General features: G+C 39.5%; 2 protein-coding genes across 5 annotated transcripts in view; one reads left to right on the top strand and one right to left on the bottom strand.

The window, feature by feature from the left end:
• Window positions 1–3,142: 3,142 nt before the first annotated feature.
• On the top strand, window positions 3,143–17,156 carry apobec2b (apolipoprotein B mRNA editing enzyme, catalytic polypeptide-like 2b). Of its 3 annotated transcripts, none has more exons than XM_061903276.1 (5): window positions 3,143–3,234; window positions 3,725–4,042; window positions 4,354–4,534; window positions 4,639–4,988; window positions 9,824–17,156. In XM_061903276.1, the coding sequence occupies exons 1-4, from the start codon at window positions 3,158–3,160 to the stop codon at window positions 4,984–4,986; spliced, it is 924 nt and encodes a 307-aa protein (XP_061759260.1). In that variant the 5' UTR covers window positions 3,143–3,157; the 3' UTR covers window positions 4,987–4,988; window positions 9,824–17,156. The 3 variants fall into 3 exon arrangements, with proteins under 3 accessions (XP_061759260.1, XP_061759259.1, XP_061759261.1); XM_061903277.1 differs by lacking the exon at window positions 9,824–17,156 and adding an exon at window positions 3,328–3,422 and having other exon boundaries at window positions 3,217–3,234; window positions 4,639–5,234; XM_061903275.1 differs by lacking the exon at window positions 9,824–17,156 and having other exon boundaries at window positions 4,639–5,234.
• The window catches only part of LOC133554462 (basement membrane-specific heparan sulfate proteoglycan core protein-like), a 16,567-nt gene continuing 12,979 nt past the window's right edge, over window positions 14,756–18,343 (bottom strand). Inside the window, exons 15-17 of one of the 2 annotated variants that reach the window (XM_061903270.1) lie at window positions 18,174–18,233; window positions 18,011–18,073; window positions 14,756–17,922 (exon numbers count right to left, since the gene is read on the bottom strand). In XM_061903270.1, the coding sequence (XP_061759254.1) occupies window positions 17,858–17,922; window positions 18,011–18,073; window positions 18,174–18,233 (188 nt within the window). In that variant the 3' untranslated portion in view covers window positions 14,756–17,857. The remainder of the gene's footprint in view (window positions 17,923–18,010; window positions 18,074–18,173; window positions 18,234–18,343) is intronic. The other variant, XM_061903271.1, reaches the window with a different exon arrangement.

Raw genomic sequence — 18,343 nt, 5'->3', positions numbered from 1 at the left:
GCAATGCATGCTGGTAGCTTCACTCCAACATGCTATCTTTGATGTTTTCAAGATACTTTTTTTGTAGCTTAGCTTAATTCCATTTCTCTGGTAGATAATTTCAGTGTAGTGTTTCGACTTTACAAGTAACTTGTCCAACACTGGATTCAAGATTACCGTATATTCAGTTTACTACAAGATGCCTAGGCTGCGCAATTACAATAAACCATAAAGTTAACTACAGGGTCACAAAATATGGGCCCATGGCACACGAGACTCCTACTGTAGATACTTCTGCTTGGTCTTAAAACTACTACTAAAACTGTGCCTGCATGCAAAGTGTGAGAGTTTTAATTGCAAGTGGACACGTACATCAGAGTGCTTCCTTTATTTTGTCCAGCAAATGTCATTAATCAATCTAGAGTGACACGTTTTATGGGAAATTACATTAGAACTAATTACAAAGATTCTTAGTGGGATTACATATCCCAAATCCTGCCTCGCTATTGTTGTAAACTGCACATGAGGAAATGCATCTGCGTGAAGCGATGAAATGTCCCTTAGCGATACCAGTAAGCTTCCAGACATGGCTCAACTTCTCAGTAGTGCTTCCTCATATCTGCGATTCGTTTGTTTGCTGCTCAATCCTCCGGGTTTGCCGTTGATTGTCTGTGCAGGTTCAAGTGTCTCATTCTTGCTCTCTCTCCACCCACCTGACTGTGAAAGCTCATCCATTTGAGTTACACCAACCGGCTGTGCTGCGGTTCTATTGGTAATTGCCTCTCAAATTAATTACTTGGCCCAGAGTGAGGCTGAGGGATGGGAGGAAATTGTAATTGGACGCCCCTGACCTCTCCCCTCATCGCCTCATGCCAAGTTATTACATCTGCAATGCAGAGAGCCACATGCATTTGAAAAAAAAAAATGTTTCCCCTGCCCCCACTTTACGGACAATGGGCCATGCTGACCTTGTCTATTCATACCACAGAGACACTGTCCTCCCACCATGGCCGGCTCTACGCAGGGGCAAGAGGGGGCCGGGCCCCCTTAAATAAATGGCTTTCCCCCTCAAATCAAAATTTGAGAAAGCAAATTTTAATAAACTCACAAAATTACTACATTAAAAGTTGACAAAATTATCTGCACTAACGGAAAATTCCGCCGAAAAAGGGACACACACAATATCGTAGTGTCGGCTTCCCTCTCATCTCTCCCTCCACTGTGCGTGTATTCACCATTGGGACGGCGTGGCGCGGTGGGAGAGAGTGGCCGTGCGCAACCCGAGGGTCCCTGGTTCAAATCCCACCTAGTACCAACTTCGACACGTCCGTTGTGTCCTGAGCAAGACACTTCACCCTTGCTCCTGATGGGTGCTGGTTGGCGCCTTGCATGGCAGCTCCCTCCATCAGTGTGTGAATGTGTGTGTAAATGGGTAAATGTGGAAGTAGTGTCAAAGCGCTTTGAGTACCTTGAAGGTAGTAAAAGCGCTATACAAGTACAACCCATTTATTTATTCCACAGGCTGCGCAGCAGACACACACCCGCACACACCCCTCAGCCCTCAGTAAACATCCAATCACTGTTGCAGTATGAAAGTAAAAGAAAAGGAAAAGTTGTCTACATTTATCATACACTTGTTAGGATGGGTGTATTTGTGTAGTCTTATCTGTCATAAACACGTTTATCGTCGCGGACTTTCTGTGTTACGGAGTTCCTTTTTTTTTTTTTTTTTTTTTTTACAACTTGACGAGAGCAGTGACAGCGGAGGCTCTGAGCAGCAGTGGTCTGGAAGGCAGAGAGCCTCCACTGTACCTGTAACAAGCTACAAGTCATTTATGATGCTGTTAATGACGGTAAAAATTAAACATAAGGTATATATCCTGCTTAGCAGTCCTCCTCTGCTGTCCTCTGTTCAGAGCGGAGTCCCTAGCAACGGCCCGTTTTACTTAGCAACGGTCTGGCAATCGACTGCTGGAATTCTTTTTCTGTTGTTTTTCTTGTAATTCTACATAGTCAACCTTTAATGTTTCAATCTACATTTTGTAATAAAGAAATTATAAGTTTCATTTGATACGACCAAGACACCTAAAAACAAAAAACACAGCCGTTTTCATCAATTTACAAGCACGTGGGCAACACACATACATTGGAGTGAATGATTTTTGTGCCCAGATGAGTGCCCACGTCCACTGCATGTGACAAACTGAAGACAAGTGACCTGTGTCTGACAGACCCCTACGTAAAGCCCCGCCCCAGGCTGTAATCCTGTACTGTTATTGTTTTTCTTCATGTAATCACAGCAGGTTTTTTCTGTTGTTGTTCAAGCTTACTTATTTTCTGCTCCAGCTTCCAGCAGCTCACAAAGAGAAAGTTAATGCTCTGTAATGCATCCATTTTTCAGAGCATTTAAAAAGTCTAGTCCTGCTCCTGCATGTAGTAGTAGCAATGATAGTTTGAGATTCTTTTTTATCATTATTCATCAGACTACCTTTCAGTTTTGTAAATATTGACTGTAGTGTGTGAAGTCCTACTTTGGGTCAAAATTTGAGAGTTAGGCCATCCAGTTAGGATAAATGTTATGTTTTTGGTTGATAAAATCTGGATGACGGATGTTTTATTTTATTTTATTCATTTATTTTTATTTTTCAGTTTCCCCCCCTGAGGGATTGCCACCTTATTGTGGTCAGGGGGTTTTCGTGCCTCAGTGACCGTAAGAGCTATAACAGCAGGAGCTTAGTCTTCAGGTGGGAGACCCAAGTTGGACATGTCTGGAGGTAGAGGCCTGACAAAGTGCAATCCACTACTCCAGGTTGGGGTTGGACACATAGCTAAAGACCCATTTCAATGAAGAAAGCATCGTTACTATAAGCACAGAAAAAAAAGTGCTGGAGCATGATGTGTACACATGATGCCCCCTTCACATTTCGGACTGCCCCCTCATATGAGCATGCCTAGAACCGCCCCTGCCTCCCACTCATGTCTGTACGGACAGCACGGGGCCCTATTTAGTGGAGTGGGGGATTAGTTTGGATATTGCTTAGTGCTGCATAGGACAGTAGAGTTGGCAAAAACAACTGTATCGAGAGAGCCTTGGTAACCCTGTACACACACACCCATAAACAGACAAGCTGTGTTATTAATAACCCGCCTGTTACTGACCTGCTGACAGTTAGGATATATGTGTTGGGATGCTGATTGGAAACAGGGGTCGCACTCATTGTGTGAAGACAAGACAACCATACTGAGGCACCTAAGGTACCAAAAATGTTAGTTCTTTGCAGCATTATTATCAAGACTGGCAAGAAAAATACTTTTTACATGATTTTAGGTTTTTTTTTTTTTCATTAGTGAGGTCAAAGGTGACTGGTGTTGGACCTGAGAGAGGTCCCATATTTGTTCAAGGGGCTGCGGCGGTCAACTTGATGCACCATGACATTTAAAAGGTGGGAGCATAGAATGGTTCAAAGAGGAATACAAAATTTGCAGCAGGAATTGACAGGTCAAGCCCAACCTTTGATTGATGAAAGCATTAGGTGATGTGTCAAAGTGGTTTGGTCTACTGTATACTGTCTGGTTCGACCACATTCGTTATGCAATCAGCCCGGTCTTGTTATCGCTTGCCCTTTTAGCATCCAGGGCATGAAAAAAGGGGGGAGTGGGTTCAGAGAGACACGCACACGATATGACTCAGGTCACAATAGCTTCTATTTCTGTTGATACACTGGGGTTATCACTCCACTTGCAGCCACTCTCTCTCCCTCTCTCTTCGTCCAACACTCTCACTTACTCCTGCAAAAATCATGGCAGACAAAAACAGTCGGGTCAGTGTTAAGCGGAAGGAGAAGAAGGTGGAGAAAAAACCCAATGAGGAGAAGGAAAAGGCAAAAGCTGTGAAGAAGCAGCAGGACAAAGTTGTGAAGAAGCCAGAGACGGCTCCTGCTTCAGCGGAAGAGGAAAAGAGGAACGGGGAAGCTGGAGGGGCAGCAGGCGAGGAGGCCAAGAAAAGTGATGGAAATGGAGAGTTTGAGCCTTATGAACTGCCGCCGTTTGAGATCGTCGTAGGGTGGGTAAGATGTTTTGTTACCTGGTGACTTTTTTCCTCTTTCTGCGTACTTGTTCAAAAGAGTCTAGTGACGAAGGATACCAAGCACTCGCACATGCTACCAGTAAAAACAGGAATGAGTCGCTGAAGCTAAAAATCTATTTCTGTGCTTCATAGACCCTGATTATTACAGTATGTTAAGTGTGGAGTCATGCAACACAACCTCATCTATATTTGTGCACAGTCAAGTAAAACACGTTTTTTTTAAGGAGACCCTGCAATGCAATCATGGGTTTATTTATAAATGTATATATTTTATTCCTTGCTACCAGGGAACAGATGAGCCCATTCTACTTCAAGTTTCAGTTCAGGAATGTGGAATACTCATCCGGGAGGAACAAGACCCTGCTGTGCTACCAAGTAGACACGCCAGGAGGCACCACAGAACCTGTGAAAGGTTATATGGAGGATGAACATGCCACAGCTCATGCTGAAGAGGCTTTCTTTCAGCAGGTAATCTTCTCCAGCCTCAGCTGTCCTTCACATGAAGAGGTCACATCACAGGTGTTGCTCTTTGCTTAATCATTATCTCCTTGTTATCCCCCTTACCTGTCCAGGTGCTCCCTAACAGTAACCCGTCGCAGGAATGTGGCGTCACATGGTACATGTCTTCTAGTCCATGTGCGCCTTGTGCTGCTAAACTGGCCAACATCCTCCAGCAGCGCAAAAAGGTCCGGCTGTGTATATTCTGCTCCCGTCTTTTTGACTGGGAAGAGCCAGAAATAGTGGAGGGTCTCAAGGCGTTGGTGAACGCTGGCTGCAAACTGAGGATGATGAAGCCTTCTGACTTCCTGCATGTTTGGGAGACCTATGTAGAGAAGGAGGACCAGACCTTTACACCCTGGGAGGACTGTCAGGAAAACTACGATTTTTATGTGGAGAAACTGGCTGGCGTCCTCAAGTAGACGTGAGTCCTAGAGCAGTGGTCTCTAACTGCTTTATTTTAAGTAGTACACCAAAGGGTTGAAGAATATTTGCTTAAAGGGGAACTACACGTTTTTTGGAAGTTTGCCTATTGTTCACAATTAGAATCGGAATAGTTTTTATTGCCATTGTTTGAGAACAGGTTCACAAACTAGGATTTTTTCTTGGTGCAATTGTGCAACATAAAACACATATAACACAGAATGGGTAATAAATGAGCTGTAACTGAGCTATCAGATCTTGTTATTGTTCATGTGCCTGACGGCCAAGGGGAAAAAACTGTTCAGGTGGCGGAAGGTGTGGGTCTGGATGGACTGTGGTCTCCTGCCTGAGGGGAGAATAGTTTTTGTCCAGGGTGAGAAGAGTCAGCTGTGATCCGACCCACACGCCTCCCGGTCCTGGAGGGATAGAAGCTTGCAGCCAATAACCTTTTCTTCAATCATTATGAAAGACATGAAAACGGGTGGATTCTATTTTTAATGCATTCAAATATTAAGTTAACATCAATGAAAGTCTGCTTACACCAGAGATAATGGGAACTCCACTATTGCACCGATAAAATCTGATAAATAACCATTCAAAAAGAGCCAACAATACTGCATGTACATTTTGTGATTTGAATATTAACCAAGTCATAGTGATATTGTTATTATAGGCGCAAACACAGATAAACTATTTGTAACGGTGATGTGATCACTTCCGTGTGTGCCTAAGTTTTCATCATTGAGTGGTCTGCTGTTTCCTCACTTCCCTGCTGCCTGTAAGTTTATCGTAGATCATAAATCATGCATCTCACCTGAAAAGTAAATGGCTAAAGATACAAACCCTGTTTCCATATGAGTTGGGAAATTATGTTAGATGTAAATATAAACAGAATACAATGATTTGCAAATTATTTTCAACCCATATTCAGTTGAATATGCTACAAAGACAACATATTTTTTTTTTCCAAATAATCATTAACTTTAGAATTTGATGCCAGCAACATGTGACAAAGAAGTTGGGAAAGGTGGCAATAAATACTGATAAAGTTGAGGAATGCTCATCAAACACTGGGTATAAAAGCAGCTTCCATGAAATGCTAAGTAATTCACAAAGAAGGATGGGGTGAGGGTCACCACTTTGTAAGCAAATTGTCGAACAGTTTTAGAACAACATTTCTCAACGAGCTATTGCAAGGTATTTAGGGATTTTACCATCTACGGTCCGTAAAATCATTAAAAAGTTCAGAGAATCTGGAGAAATTACTGCATGTAAGCGATGATATTACAGACTTTTGATCCCTCAGGCAGTACTGCATCAAAAACCGACATCGGTGTGTAAAGGATATCACCACATGGGCTCAGGAACACTTCATAAAACCACTGTCAGTAACTACAGTTGGTCGCTACATTTGTAAGTGCAAGTTAAAACTCTGCTATGCAAAGCCAAACCCATTTATCAACAATATCCTGAAACGCCGCCGGCTTGGCTGGGCCCGAGCTCACCTAAGATGGACTGATGCAAAGTGGAAAACTGTTCTGTGGTCTGATGAGTCCACATTTCAAATTATATTTGGAAACAGAGGACGTGGTGTCCTCCAGAACAAAGAGGAAAATAACCATTCGGATTGTTATAGGCGCAAAGTTCAAAAGCCAGCATTTGTGATGGTATGGGGATATATTAATGCCAAAGGCAAAGGCATGGATAACTTACACATCTGTGAAGGCAGCATTAGTGCTGAAAGGTCCATACAGGTTTCGGAGCAACATATGTTGTCATCCAAGCAACGTTATCATGGACGCCCCCGCTTATTTCAGCAAGACAAGTGTTATAACAGCGTGGCTTCGTAAAATAACAGTGCGGGTACTTTCCTGGCCCGCCTGCAGTCCAGACCTGTCTCCCATCGAAAATGTGTGGCGCATTATGAAGCGTAAAATACAACAGCGGAGACCCTGGGCTGTTGAATGACTGAAGTTCTACATAAAACAAGAATGGGAAAGAAGTCCACTTTCAAAGCTTCAACATTTAGTTTTCTCAGTTCCCAAACGTTTTTTGAGTGTTGTTAAAAGAAAAGACGATGTAACACAGTGGTGAACATTTCCTTTCCCAACTACTTTGGCACGTGTTGCAGCCATGAAATTCTAAGTTATTATTTGCAAAAAAAATAAAGTTTATGATTTTGAACACCAAATATCTTGTTTTTATTGTGCATTCAATTGAATATGAGTTGAAAAGGATTTGCAAATCATTGCATTCCGTTTATATTTACTTTTAACAACATTTCCCAACTCATATGGAAACGGGGTTTGTATAATCCGACAAGTTGGTACACTTTTGACAGCCATTAAGGACCAGGAATTGGTGAGAACACAAAAAGTGCTTGTTTCCCTCGCATCCCCACCCTGTTTGTTTGCGAGGATTATGAGTCATTCTTCACCTAAATGGGAATATATGAACATCCTTGCAGTCATCATCTTTATGACAGCAGACCTTGCACAGTAAGTGATGTTTTATTATGTTTGTGAGCTCTCATAAAGTCTGCAGTTAGCAGAAATCTGTGATGAAGGAAAAAAACTAATAAATCTGATGCGTTTTTTGAATTAATGCGATGAGTATGCTTAAAATGATCAAAATTTGTAAATATTAAATGTTATTATGAATGTGTCTGTTACTACATTACATATATACTTACATAATTTTTTACAAAACCTTTATGGAAGTATTTAGATGTTTTTAGGGGCTCTATGGGCAGACTTAAACGACTCTCGGGCTCCATTGTATAAGCACACTTATCAAATGTATTCAATATTTAGACTGCATTAAAAAAAATCCATCCGTCATGTCTTTCATAAAGACTGTGAACGTTAGGCAAAAATCCCCAAAAAGTGTGGTTACCCTTTAGACTCAGTACTTTTATAGCTGTTAAAGTCAGAAAATATTCCTATATTTAGGGACACATTACCACAAATTAGCGCAAAGACAATGACTGCACCATTTAAGTGGAGATCTGCGTCCCACATAAAGTAAAATTTAAATTTGCCAGTTCTATAACTCAAACACACAGTCCTTTTTGTCAAAGTAACTCTGACATATATATATATATATATGTGTGTGTGTGTATGTGTGTGTGTGTGTGTGTGTATGTATGTATGTATGTATATATATATATATATATATACACTAATATGTATTAGGGGTGTGGGAAAAAATCGATTTGAATACGAATCGCGATTCTCACGTACGATTCAGAATCGATTCTCTTTTTTTTTTTATCGTTTGTTTTTTATCAATCCAACTAACCAATACACAGCAATACCATAACAAAGCAATCCAATTCCAAAACCAAACCTGACCCAGTAACACTCAGAACTGCAATAAACAGAGCAATTGAAAGGAGACACAAACACGACACAGAACAAACCAAAACAAAAATGAAAATTATCAACAAAAGTATCAATATTAGTTATAATTTCAGCATAGCAGTGATTAAAAATCCCTCAATGACATTATCATTAGACATTTATAAAAATTAAAAAAAGAATAGTGTCACAGTGGCCTCCACTTGCATCGCATCTCATAAGCTTGACAACACACTGTGTCCAATATTTTCACAAAGATAAAATAAGTCATATTTTTGGTTTGTTTAATAGTTAAAACAAATTAAAATTATTGCAATCAGTTGATAAAACATTGTCCTTTACAATTATAAAATCTTTTAAGAAAAATATCTACTACTCTGTTAGCATGTCAGCAGACTAGGGTAGATCCTGCTGAAATCCTATTGAATGAATACAGAACCGTTTTGAATCGGAAACATTTCGTATTTGAATCGATAATCGCGTTGAATCGAAAAAAATCGATATAAAATCGAATCCCGACCCCAAGAATCGATATTATTGAATCGAATCGTGGGACACCCAAAGATACGCAGCCCTAGTATGTATGTATATATATACATATATATATATATATATATATATATATATATATATATATATGTATATATATACATATATATATATATATATATATATACATATATATATATATACATATATATACATATATATATATATATATATATATATATATATATATACATATATATATATATATATATGTATGTATATATATATATATATATACATATATATATATATATATATATGTATATATATATATATATATATATGTATATATGCATATACTGTACGCGTGCGTGCGTGTGTGTATATATATATATATATATATATTTTGGGAACTTTTTTTCAGTTTAAGATTCAAAGCCTTTTCAGATTCAAACTTTTGGCCCGCTTTTCCGTCTCAATCTGAAAAGGATTAAAGTCTGAACACAAAAAGATTTGAATCTAAAATGGAAAGATCTTAACCTAAGTAAATACTGTAAAAATGTGAGATTTGAGTCTGTAGAAAACTTAAGCTCAAAAATTAACATTTTTGAAAGTGAAAAATAAATATTTGTTCAAAATGATTACAAGAGTGACTGCCAATTTTGTTTGACCTGTTCACTTATTTTCAGAATACACTTATTTATTATTTGAAACTTCAGTCTCAAATATTTTTCAGTTTCAAAGTATTTATTTTCAAGTACAAAACTTTAAGCCCAAATTTTTTTTCCACAAAAAAGTGAGTTCTGTATCAACATTATGTTCATGTTCTGGAAAAACAAGCTTATTCACTTGAAATAAGTTATGAAAATACATGTTAAAAAAATTAGTAGCTCTTGGCCATTTTAATTTTGTAACATAATTTTTAAAAAGTTAGACTGTGTTGTGTCTTTAACTAGTGTTATTGACATCTTGTCTTTTCCTGTCACAGGTCTACATGTGGAAAAGGTTTAGCCAAACCAGGAATTTGTGCAGGTTGAACAACTTTCCTACTATCAAACCTGATGATGCAAAGTTAGAATGAACAAGTGATGGTAAAATATTTTTATTTGAATCATTTCATTGGAAGAAACAAAGTTTATTGTATTTTTCTACGACAGAGTAATTTATCACATATTAGAGCCACTTTGCAATTACAGCCAAGGGTATTGGGGAGCCAAATTGATCAGGTTTAATCCACCCCGCTCTCGTGTTTGTATGAGGTATCGTGCCCGGTTTAAAAGAGACCTAATATAATTTCAATCATAATCAAACACGTACACTTCGTTGACGTCTACATAACGTGTACTGAATACATTTTGGAGTAAATTTTGCTCCGCAGCCACTTTTGCAAGCTGTTTGTTTGTGAGGGCATTCTCTTTCTACCGTCATTCTATCTTTTGCAAATATACACTCTTAAATACGTATCTTAAAGACTAACTTATCCAGGCATACAAGATCAATCAATCATTTAATCAATCAATGTTTATTTATATAGCCCTGAAACACAAGTGCCTCAAAGGGCTGCACAAACCACAACGACATCCTTGGTAGGGCCCACATAAGGGCAAGGAAAAACTCACCCCAGTGGGACGTCGACAATGATGACTATGAGAAACCTTGGAGAGGACCGCATATGTGGGCAACCCCCCCCCGGGGACCGAAACCAATGGATGTCGAGCGGATCTAACATTATATTGTTAAAGTCCAATCCATAGTGGATCTAACGTAACCGTGAGAATAAAGTCCAAAGTGGATCCAATATAGTAGCGAGAGTCCCATCCAAAGTGGAGCCAGCAGGAAACCATCCCAAGCGGAGGCGGATCAGCAGCGCAGAGACGTCCCCAACCGATACACAGGCGAGCGGTCTATCCTGGGTCCCGACTCTGGACAGCCAGTACTTCATCCATGGCCACCGGACCGGTCCCCCTCCACAAGGGAAGGGGGGACTTAGGAGAAAAAGAAAAGAAATGGCAGATCAACTGGTCTAAAAAGGGGGTCTATTTAAAGGCTAGAGTATACAAATTAGTTTTAAGATGAGACTTAAATGGTTCTACTGAGGTAGCATCTCGAACTGTTACCGGGAGGGCATTCCAGAGTACTGGAGCCCGAATGGAAAACGCTCTATAGCCCGCAGACTTTTTTTGGGCTCTGGGAATCACTAATGAGCTGGAGTCCTTTGAACGCAGATTTCATGCCGGGACATATGGTACAATACAATCAGCAAGATAGGCTGGAGCAAGACCGTGTAGTATTTTATACGTAAGTAGTAACACCTTAAGGTCACATCTTAAGTGCACAGGAAGCCAGTGCAGGTGAGCCAGTATAGGCGTAATATGATCAAACTTTCTTGTGCTTGTCAAAAGTCTTGCAGCCGCATTTTGTACCAACTGTAATCTTTTAATGCTAGACATGGGGAGACCCGAAAATAATACGTTACAGTAATCGAGCCGAGACGTAACAAATGCATGGATAATGATCTCAGCGTCGTTAGTGGACAAAATTGAGCGAATTTTAGTGATATTACCAAGATGAAAGAAGGCCGTTTTAGTAACGCTTTTAATGTGTGACCCAAACGAGAGAGTTGGGTCGAAGATAATACCCAGATTCTTTAACGAATCGCCTTGTTTAATTGTTTGGTTGTCAAATGTTAAAGTTGTATTATTATATAGAGGTCGGTGTTTAGCAGGACCGATAATCAGCATTTCTGTTTTTTTGGCGTTGAGTTGCAAAAAGTTGGCAGACATCCATTGTTTAATTTCATTAAGACACGCCTCAAGCTGACGACAATCCGGCGTGTTGGTCAGCTTTAGGGGCATGTAGAGTTGGGTGTCATCAGCATAACAGTGAAAGCTAACACCGTATTTGCGTATGATGTCACCTAGCGGCAGCATGTAGATGCTGAAGAGTGCAGGGCCAAGGACCGAACTCTGGGGAACTCCACACGTCACCTTAACATAGTCCGAGGTCACATTGTTATGGGAGACGCACTGCATCCTGTCTGTAAGATAAGAGTTAAACCAAGACAGGGCTAAGTCTGACATAGCAATTCGTGTTTTGATACGCTCTAATAAAATATTATGATCGACTGTATCGAAAGCAGCACTAACATCGAGGAGCAGCAACATAGATGACGCATCAGAATCCATCGTTAGCAATAGATCATTAGTCATTTTTGCGAGGGCTGTCTCAGTAAAGTGATTTGCCCTGAAGCCGGATTGAAAGGTTTCACATAGATTGTTAGACGCTAAGTGTTCATTTAGCTGCTCTGCAACAATTTTTTCGAGGATTTTCCAAATAAAGGGAAGGTGAGACACCGGTCGGTAGTTTACCATGAGGTCAGGATCGAGGTTAGGGCTTTCAAGGAGAGGATGAATAATCTTTTTTTTTTATGCTTGGGGAACAGTGCCAGAGGAAAGTGATAAGTTTATGATATTTAGCACTGATGGACCTAATAATACAAAGAGCTCCTTGATAAGTTTCCCAGTAAGTAGGTCAAGTAAGCATGTTGTTTGTTTCATTCCATTTACACATTGTAACAATTCTTCTAATGTTATTTCATCAAAACGAGAGAAGCTAGTTTGGAAGGCAGTCTCTGCCTTATATACAGTCGTATCTGTGTTAAAAGAACCCAGTTGTAGCTGGGACGCATTGTCTTCAATCTCCTTTTTAATTAGTTCAATTTCCTTATTAAAGAAATTCATAAAGTCATCTGACGAGTGGGTGGAGCTACTGGAAGGAGTCCCTTGTTGGGTAAGCGATGCTACTGTACTAAACAAAAATTTAGGATCGTTTTTATTAAGGCGAATGCGATTTGAGTAATATTTAGCTTTAGCTAAGGTAAGCATGCGTTTATAAGGTTTTAAACTATCACTCCATGCTTGATGGTGCACCTCAAGTTTAATCGTGCGCCATTTGCGTTCCAGCTTTCTACATAATAATTTCTGAGCTCTCGTTTCTTCTGTAAACCATGGCGTACGCCTTTTTGTAGCCTATTTAGCGGAATTCAGCTATTCTTCTATCCAAAGTGGTAATTGTTTTCGATGTCAGTGTAAATCCGTTAAAACAATGCGTATTGTCCAAATCATGTTTCTTTCTTGGTGTAGCGGCTGGCTATAGCGTTCTAGCCAATGGCTTTGAATAGGGGGCGGGACTTCCGTGGCAAGTGATGTTTTGTTGTAGAGGTGAGAGTTTGTGCGAGTTTTCCCGTTATGGAATGAGACGTATGTTGAGCTTTTTGTACGAGAGTGTGGCTCTTGTCAAATAAATGAAGGCAAACTGGAAATTTGTCACAGCCTCCATTCTTGGAACATTTTAATCGGTGTCGGTTGCTTCCGTCGACAATTGGGAACGCTCGGAGATGAAAGTAAAGTCAAGTAGCTGTGTGCACATAGACACATTTAATTGGATTATAAACCTAACCGGAATAAAAGAGCTTCATGTAAACCAATATTCTGACCCTGCGCATACACGTTCGGATTAACATTTAATTCCAACTGAGACGGGTGATTTATGCTGACAGTCATTCGGATTGGAGAGCGTGAAAACACTTTTTCATATAGATGGTTTGAAAATATTTTGACTGCACATGTATTTGACGTCCGCTATACTTTGGTGGTGGATCAGGTAGTATAGTCTCAGAATGAACCGATTGTTTTGCTGTCTCTCCTCATTCAACAAGTGCAGACGTAGCGTAATATGCTGTTGAGTTGCTTTAAAGGCCTACTGAAATCCGATTTTCTTATATAAACGGGGATAGCAGGTCCATTCTATGTGTCATAAATGATAATTTCCCGATATTGCCATATTTTTGCTAAAATGATTTAGTAGAGAACATCGACGATTAAGTTCGCAACTTTTGGTGCTGATAAAAAATCCTTGCCTGTACCGGAAGTAGCAGACGGTATGCCCGTGACGTCACGGGTTATGGAGCTCCTCACATCTGAACATTGTTTACAATCATGGCCACCAGCAGCGAGAGCGATTCGGACTGATAAAAGCGACGATTTCCCCATTAATTTGAGCGAGGATGAAAGATTCGTGAATGAGGAAAGTTAGAGTGAAAGACTAGGAAAAAAAAAAAGGGGCAGTAGGAGCGATTCAGATAGGGAAGATGCTGTGAGACGCGCCGTGGCAGCCGTGGGGGTGGCAGGACTACTCGGCTAGGCCCAACCGCAACATGGGATAGAGCCATACCGCTTTGAACCCGACGCTGACGGTGGCGATCAGGAGGACGCATATTGATGCCGGAGTAGCACACGACATAGATCGCCTTCAGAATACAAAATGGTAAAATGTTTTTTTATTAATACACATAATACACTGTACTTTGTGTGTGTGGTCCAATCCAACCGTGTGCGCTTGACATCTCTGTTCCATAGTAAAGCTTGACTGTCATCTTTCGGGAATGTAAACAATGAAACATCGGCTGTGTTTGTGTTGCTAAAGCCGGCCGCAATACACCGCTTACGACCTACAGCTTTCTTCTTTGATGTCTCCATTGTTCATTGAACAAATTGCAAAAGATTCAGCAACACAAATGTCCAGAATACTGTGGAATTTTGCGATGAAAACAGACGACTTAGCTGGGAAGGATGCTAGAACAAAATGTCCTCTACAATCCGTGACGTCACGCGCACGCACCATCATACCGAGACGTTTCAGCAGGATTTTTCTGTGCAAAATTTAAAATTGTGATTTAGTGAACTAATCCGACCGTATTGGCATGTGTTGCAATGTTAAGATTTCACCATTGATATATAAACTATCAGACTGCGTGGCCGGTAGTAGTGGGTTTCAGTAGGCCTTTAAAACGAGGCTAGCAAAAACAACAGTAGGGTCTGGAGTGTTATGTGTCGATGTAACAATAAAAGAAGGGATCCAGTTGTCTAAATGAGCTGTTTTATTCACAACATTACAGCTACTCCAAGTGCTAGCTGCTAGCCTCAGAAACATACACAGATTGTTGTTACATAAAGACGAGCGGCAACCTCTATAAAATCACAACATAAAAGGCACAGAACGGCTCAATTTCAAAAAGAAAGGTAAAACAAAAGTAGTGAATAGAAGGGGAAAAAATTATCAATACCGTGACGTCAGACAAGCCGAAATGCACAAAGCCATGTTTTTCTTTTACAGTGAAAGTCACTGCTTTTTCTTCAGCACCTGTAGTGAGCAACCTCGTCCAAACGTTTATGTGCTGCGCATGTCAGAGTAAAGTATTCCAATTTAAAGGCGCTAAATGTAGGAATGTGGCCAGAAATGGTACTGCAATCACAGTCAAAATTATGTAGTCCCCTCCCACTCTCCATGACTGAGCCAGATACACAGGCAAATGACCGGGCTAGCATGCTCAGTAAGCTTTACACTAGGAGCTGAGCATCACACAATAACCATTCGTTGCATGAACATACTAGCTGTGTTAGACAAGATCATAGACTGTATTGGGCAATTTAGTTTACATACAAAATGTCCATTTCCATTTACTACAAGTAATAAGAAAATGTAAATGTCTGACTTACATATCAAGGAGGAAATAAGCAAGTTTGGCGTCGGATGAAACAACCTTCTCCACCTTAAATCGTCTCCATCTTTCAAAGGCATCCTCGATACAAATCCTTGTTTTGTTCCTGGCTTTGTCATGAACAAGTTGAGAACCATAACGGCGCCTTTTAGATTTACTAAGGTCTGACATGTTTAGTAACTTTACCAGTGGCAGTAGCTCGACGAAGAGGGCGGTGCGTAGCTGGCAACCTGGATGTGACACACTCATTGACTTTCTATTGGTCAAACAGTAGAGGGCGGGGCATTGAAATGAGAACAATAAAAAAAAAATTTAAGGCTGTAAATCTAATTTTGAAATGAGCATATCCCGGCTGAGCTAGAGTTATCAGCTATATAGGTATTCAAAAATGGCATGATTTATTACTGCCTTTTGACATATGAGGGCCATTTAATGATGACTTGACATGAAATGATTACATATGGCGCCTTTCAAGGTGTGATGCATGAATCCAAATGATGATCAGATTAAATACATTTTGTCCAGGTACATGTTGCTATGGTCAGCATCTTGGCCACGTTTTTGCTAGCAAATGTGTCCTTAAAATCTTTGCATATTAAGGTACAACAGGGACAAGCGGTAGAAATGGATGGATGGATGTTAATATTATAGTGTAGGATTGGTAAATGTAATGTAGTGATTTTGTTTTGAATTAACACATTCGTGTATTGTAATTACTGGCTCTGGCAAGCTCACGACTTATTCAACATGTCGCGGAACGGTGTCTCGGTTGAATGTGGTAATAAAAAATTATTGGAGCTGGTCGTGGTTAGAAAAATAAATGGACTGGTGCCTGCTTTTGGAATTAATTTTAAAGCACAAAGAGTTTGAGAAAACAGTTTGTAGTCGACGGGAAAATGATCAACAATGGTGGCAAAGGCTGGTTGTCATTGAAACGCCATTGCAAGGGAAGCTAACATGCAGTGAAGAAAAGATAAAGAAAATACATCTACAAACTGCCTGGTGAGTCATTTTCATAAGTTACTATTCTTAGAAAGTAATAATATGGCATCTTGCTGTTGACAATATATTATGTCTCATGATTTTAATGATGATTTAAAATACTAACTGTTAGAAGATCTAGTGTTGCATGACCAAAGTTGCCTAGAAAGCCCTATGATGTATAACCAGGAATTTATTAAGATTACAGGTTATACAAATCTCCATGTTATAATTGAACAAACACCAACTTGTAGCAGACAACATGAATGCAGTTTTACTTCCATGATTAAGTGACTTACTTGTTCGACAAAATATTTGAGTTTTTACAATTTCAACATTTGTTATCATAAATATGTCATCATTCTTAAATTTGTTTGAAACTTCAAATTGGTCTTTTCATACATGAAAACACTAGCTCTAGGGGTATTTTCTTTAAATTGTATTTTTAAAGACTGTATATGTAGGAAATGCCTTCCAAATCATCCTAACAATGGTCAAATATGGCCTGGGCTGCCAGCTGATATTTTTAAAAATGTTTTCAATTTTTTTTTTTTTTTTACCTCACTGTGATCCCAGATACATGTAACTGTTTTTTTCCCACCAGAAATGGTCAAAAATAAACTTCATAAACAATATATAGCTCCACGGGTCACAACATTAAGCACACCTGCGCAATCTTGGATCGATACAAGATTCATAAAAAATCTGCTTTTAGTAGCTTTTATCTCACTGCATTGGTGTTATCATGCACATGGCAAGATTAAATGAAAATAATATATTGTCTTACCTTGTCTTTTTTTATTATCATTATTATTTCTAAACCAAGTTGTAATGTCTTTGTTTTCCACCCATCGTAGTTTATTAGCTTATCTTATTTTGTACTGGTCCATCTTGACGAAAGTCACGTATAAAATGTTGTGAACGAGCAAACATGAAAGTTTTTTTTTAGACATCAGAACAGGTATGAGGACATGAGATCAGGAGGGCTGACTCGTAAGGTGATAATATTCTCACAGTCCGAAGCCGGTTATTTCTACTTAATGTCCAAATAAGACTCAAACACAGCTGTCAGAGGCACCCAAAACTGCATGCAAGCTCATGCCAAAATGTATAACCTTATATGTTATGAGGCTTTTGTTTTGTTTAACGCCAGCATCCAACATTATAAAATATTTGAAGTCCAAAAAGAGGAAAATCATCATAAGTCCCCTTTAAAAGCTTCTGGGTTATGGAATGCATTAATTGAAACAAGCAAATGAATCTACGCAGTACTGTCATTTTTCAATTAAAAAAAAAAAAGAGTATGCAATTGTACAATTTTAAGAAATTCATGTTCTTTGCAGAGTCAACACACTGTTTAATTCGAATTTTCCTTTCCACCGCCAACAGTGAAATATTGTGACCAAGCAAATTGTCATTTGTTTGTGTAGTTCCACACACATTTCCTGATACATGTGTTCAAAAGCATTCATGTTTGGTGGCTCAGTGTTGGAAAGAAACAAGAGCACTACCCTCCGCCGTTTTATCAGTGCTCTCTGTCGTCACTGCTAGAAAAACACAAGGTGGATTAATAATACAGCTCACTTTACTTCTCTTACTCTTAAGAGACGTTCCGCTTGTCCATGATTGTTTTACCTGGGTCTTGCTGTGAGATTACAGATAGCTGTGTTGTTTCACTGCAGATAACGTCCTCACTCTCTGCAGGTTGAATAAAAATAAAAACAATATCAAGTGAGGATAAGCGGTAGAAAAAGGATGGAAGTGAGGACAAAGTCACAGAATAATTCAATTACTCTACCTATTGCTGGATTGTTCAATTGTGCATCTGTGATGTAATCAACCAATAGACAAGGAGCATCTGCACACAAGATAGAGAAACTTAAACACGAGTGCCAACGCCTAAAGGATGGTTCCTAAATAGCCACAAAGTTAATCATTGGTATTCAAGGAAAAAGCCGTTGTTCTGTG

This window comes from Nerophis ophidion, linkage group LG06 (genome assembly GCF_033978795.1).
Source record: "Nerophis ophidion isolate RoL-2023_Sa linkage group LG06, RoL_Noph_v1.0, whole genome shotgun sequence".
NCBI classification, from domain to species: domain Eukaryota; kingdom Metazoa; phylum Chordata; class Actinopteri; order Syngnathiformes; family Syngnathidae; genus Nerophis; species Nerophis ophidion.
This window is presented reverse-complemented; position numbering and strand designations above follow the sequence as displayed.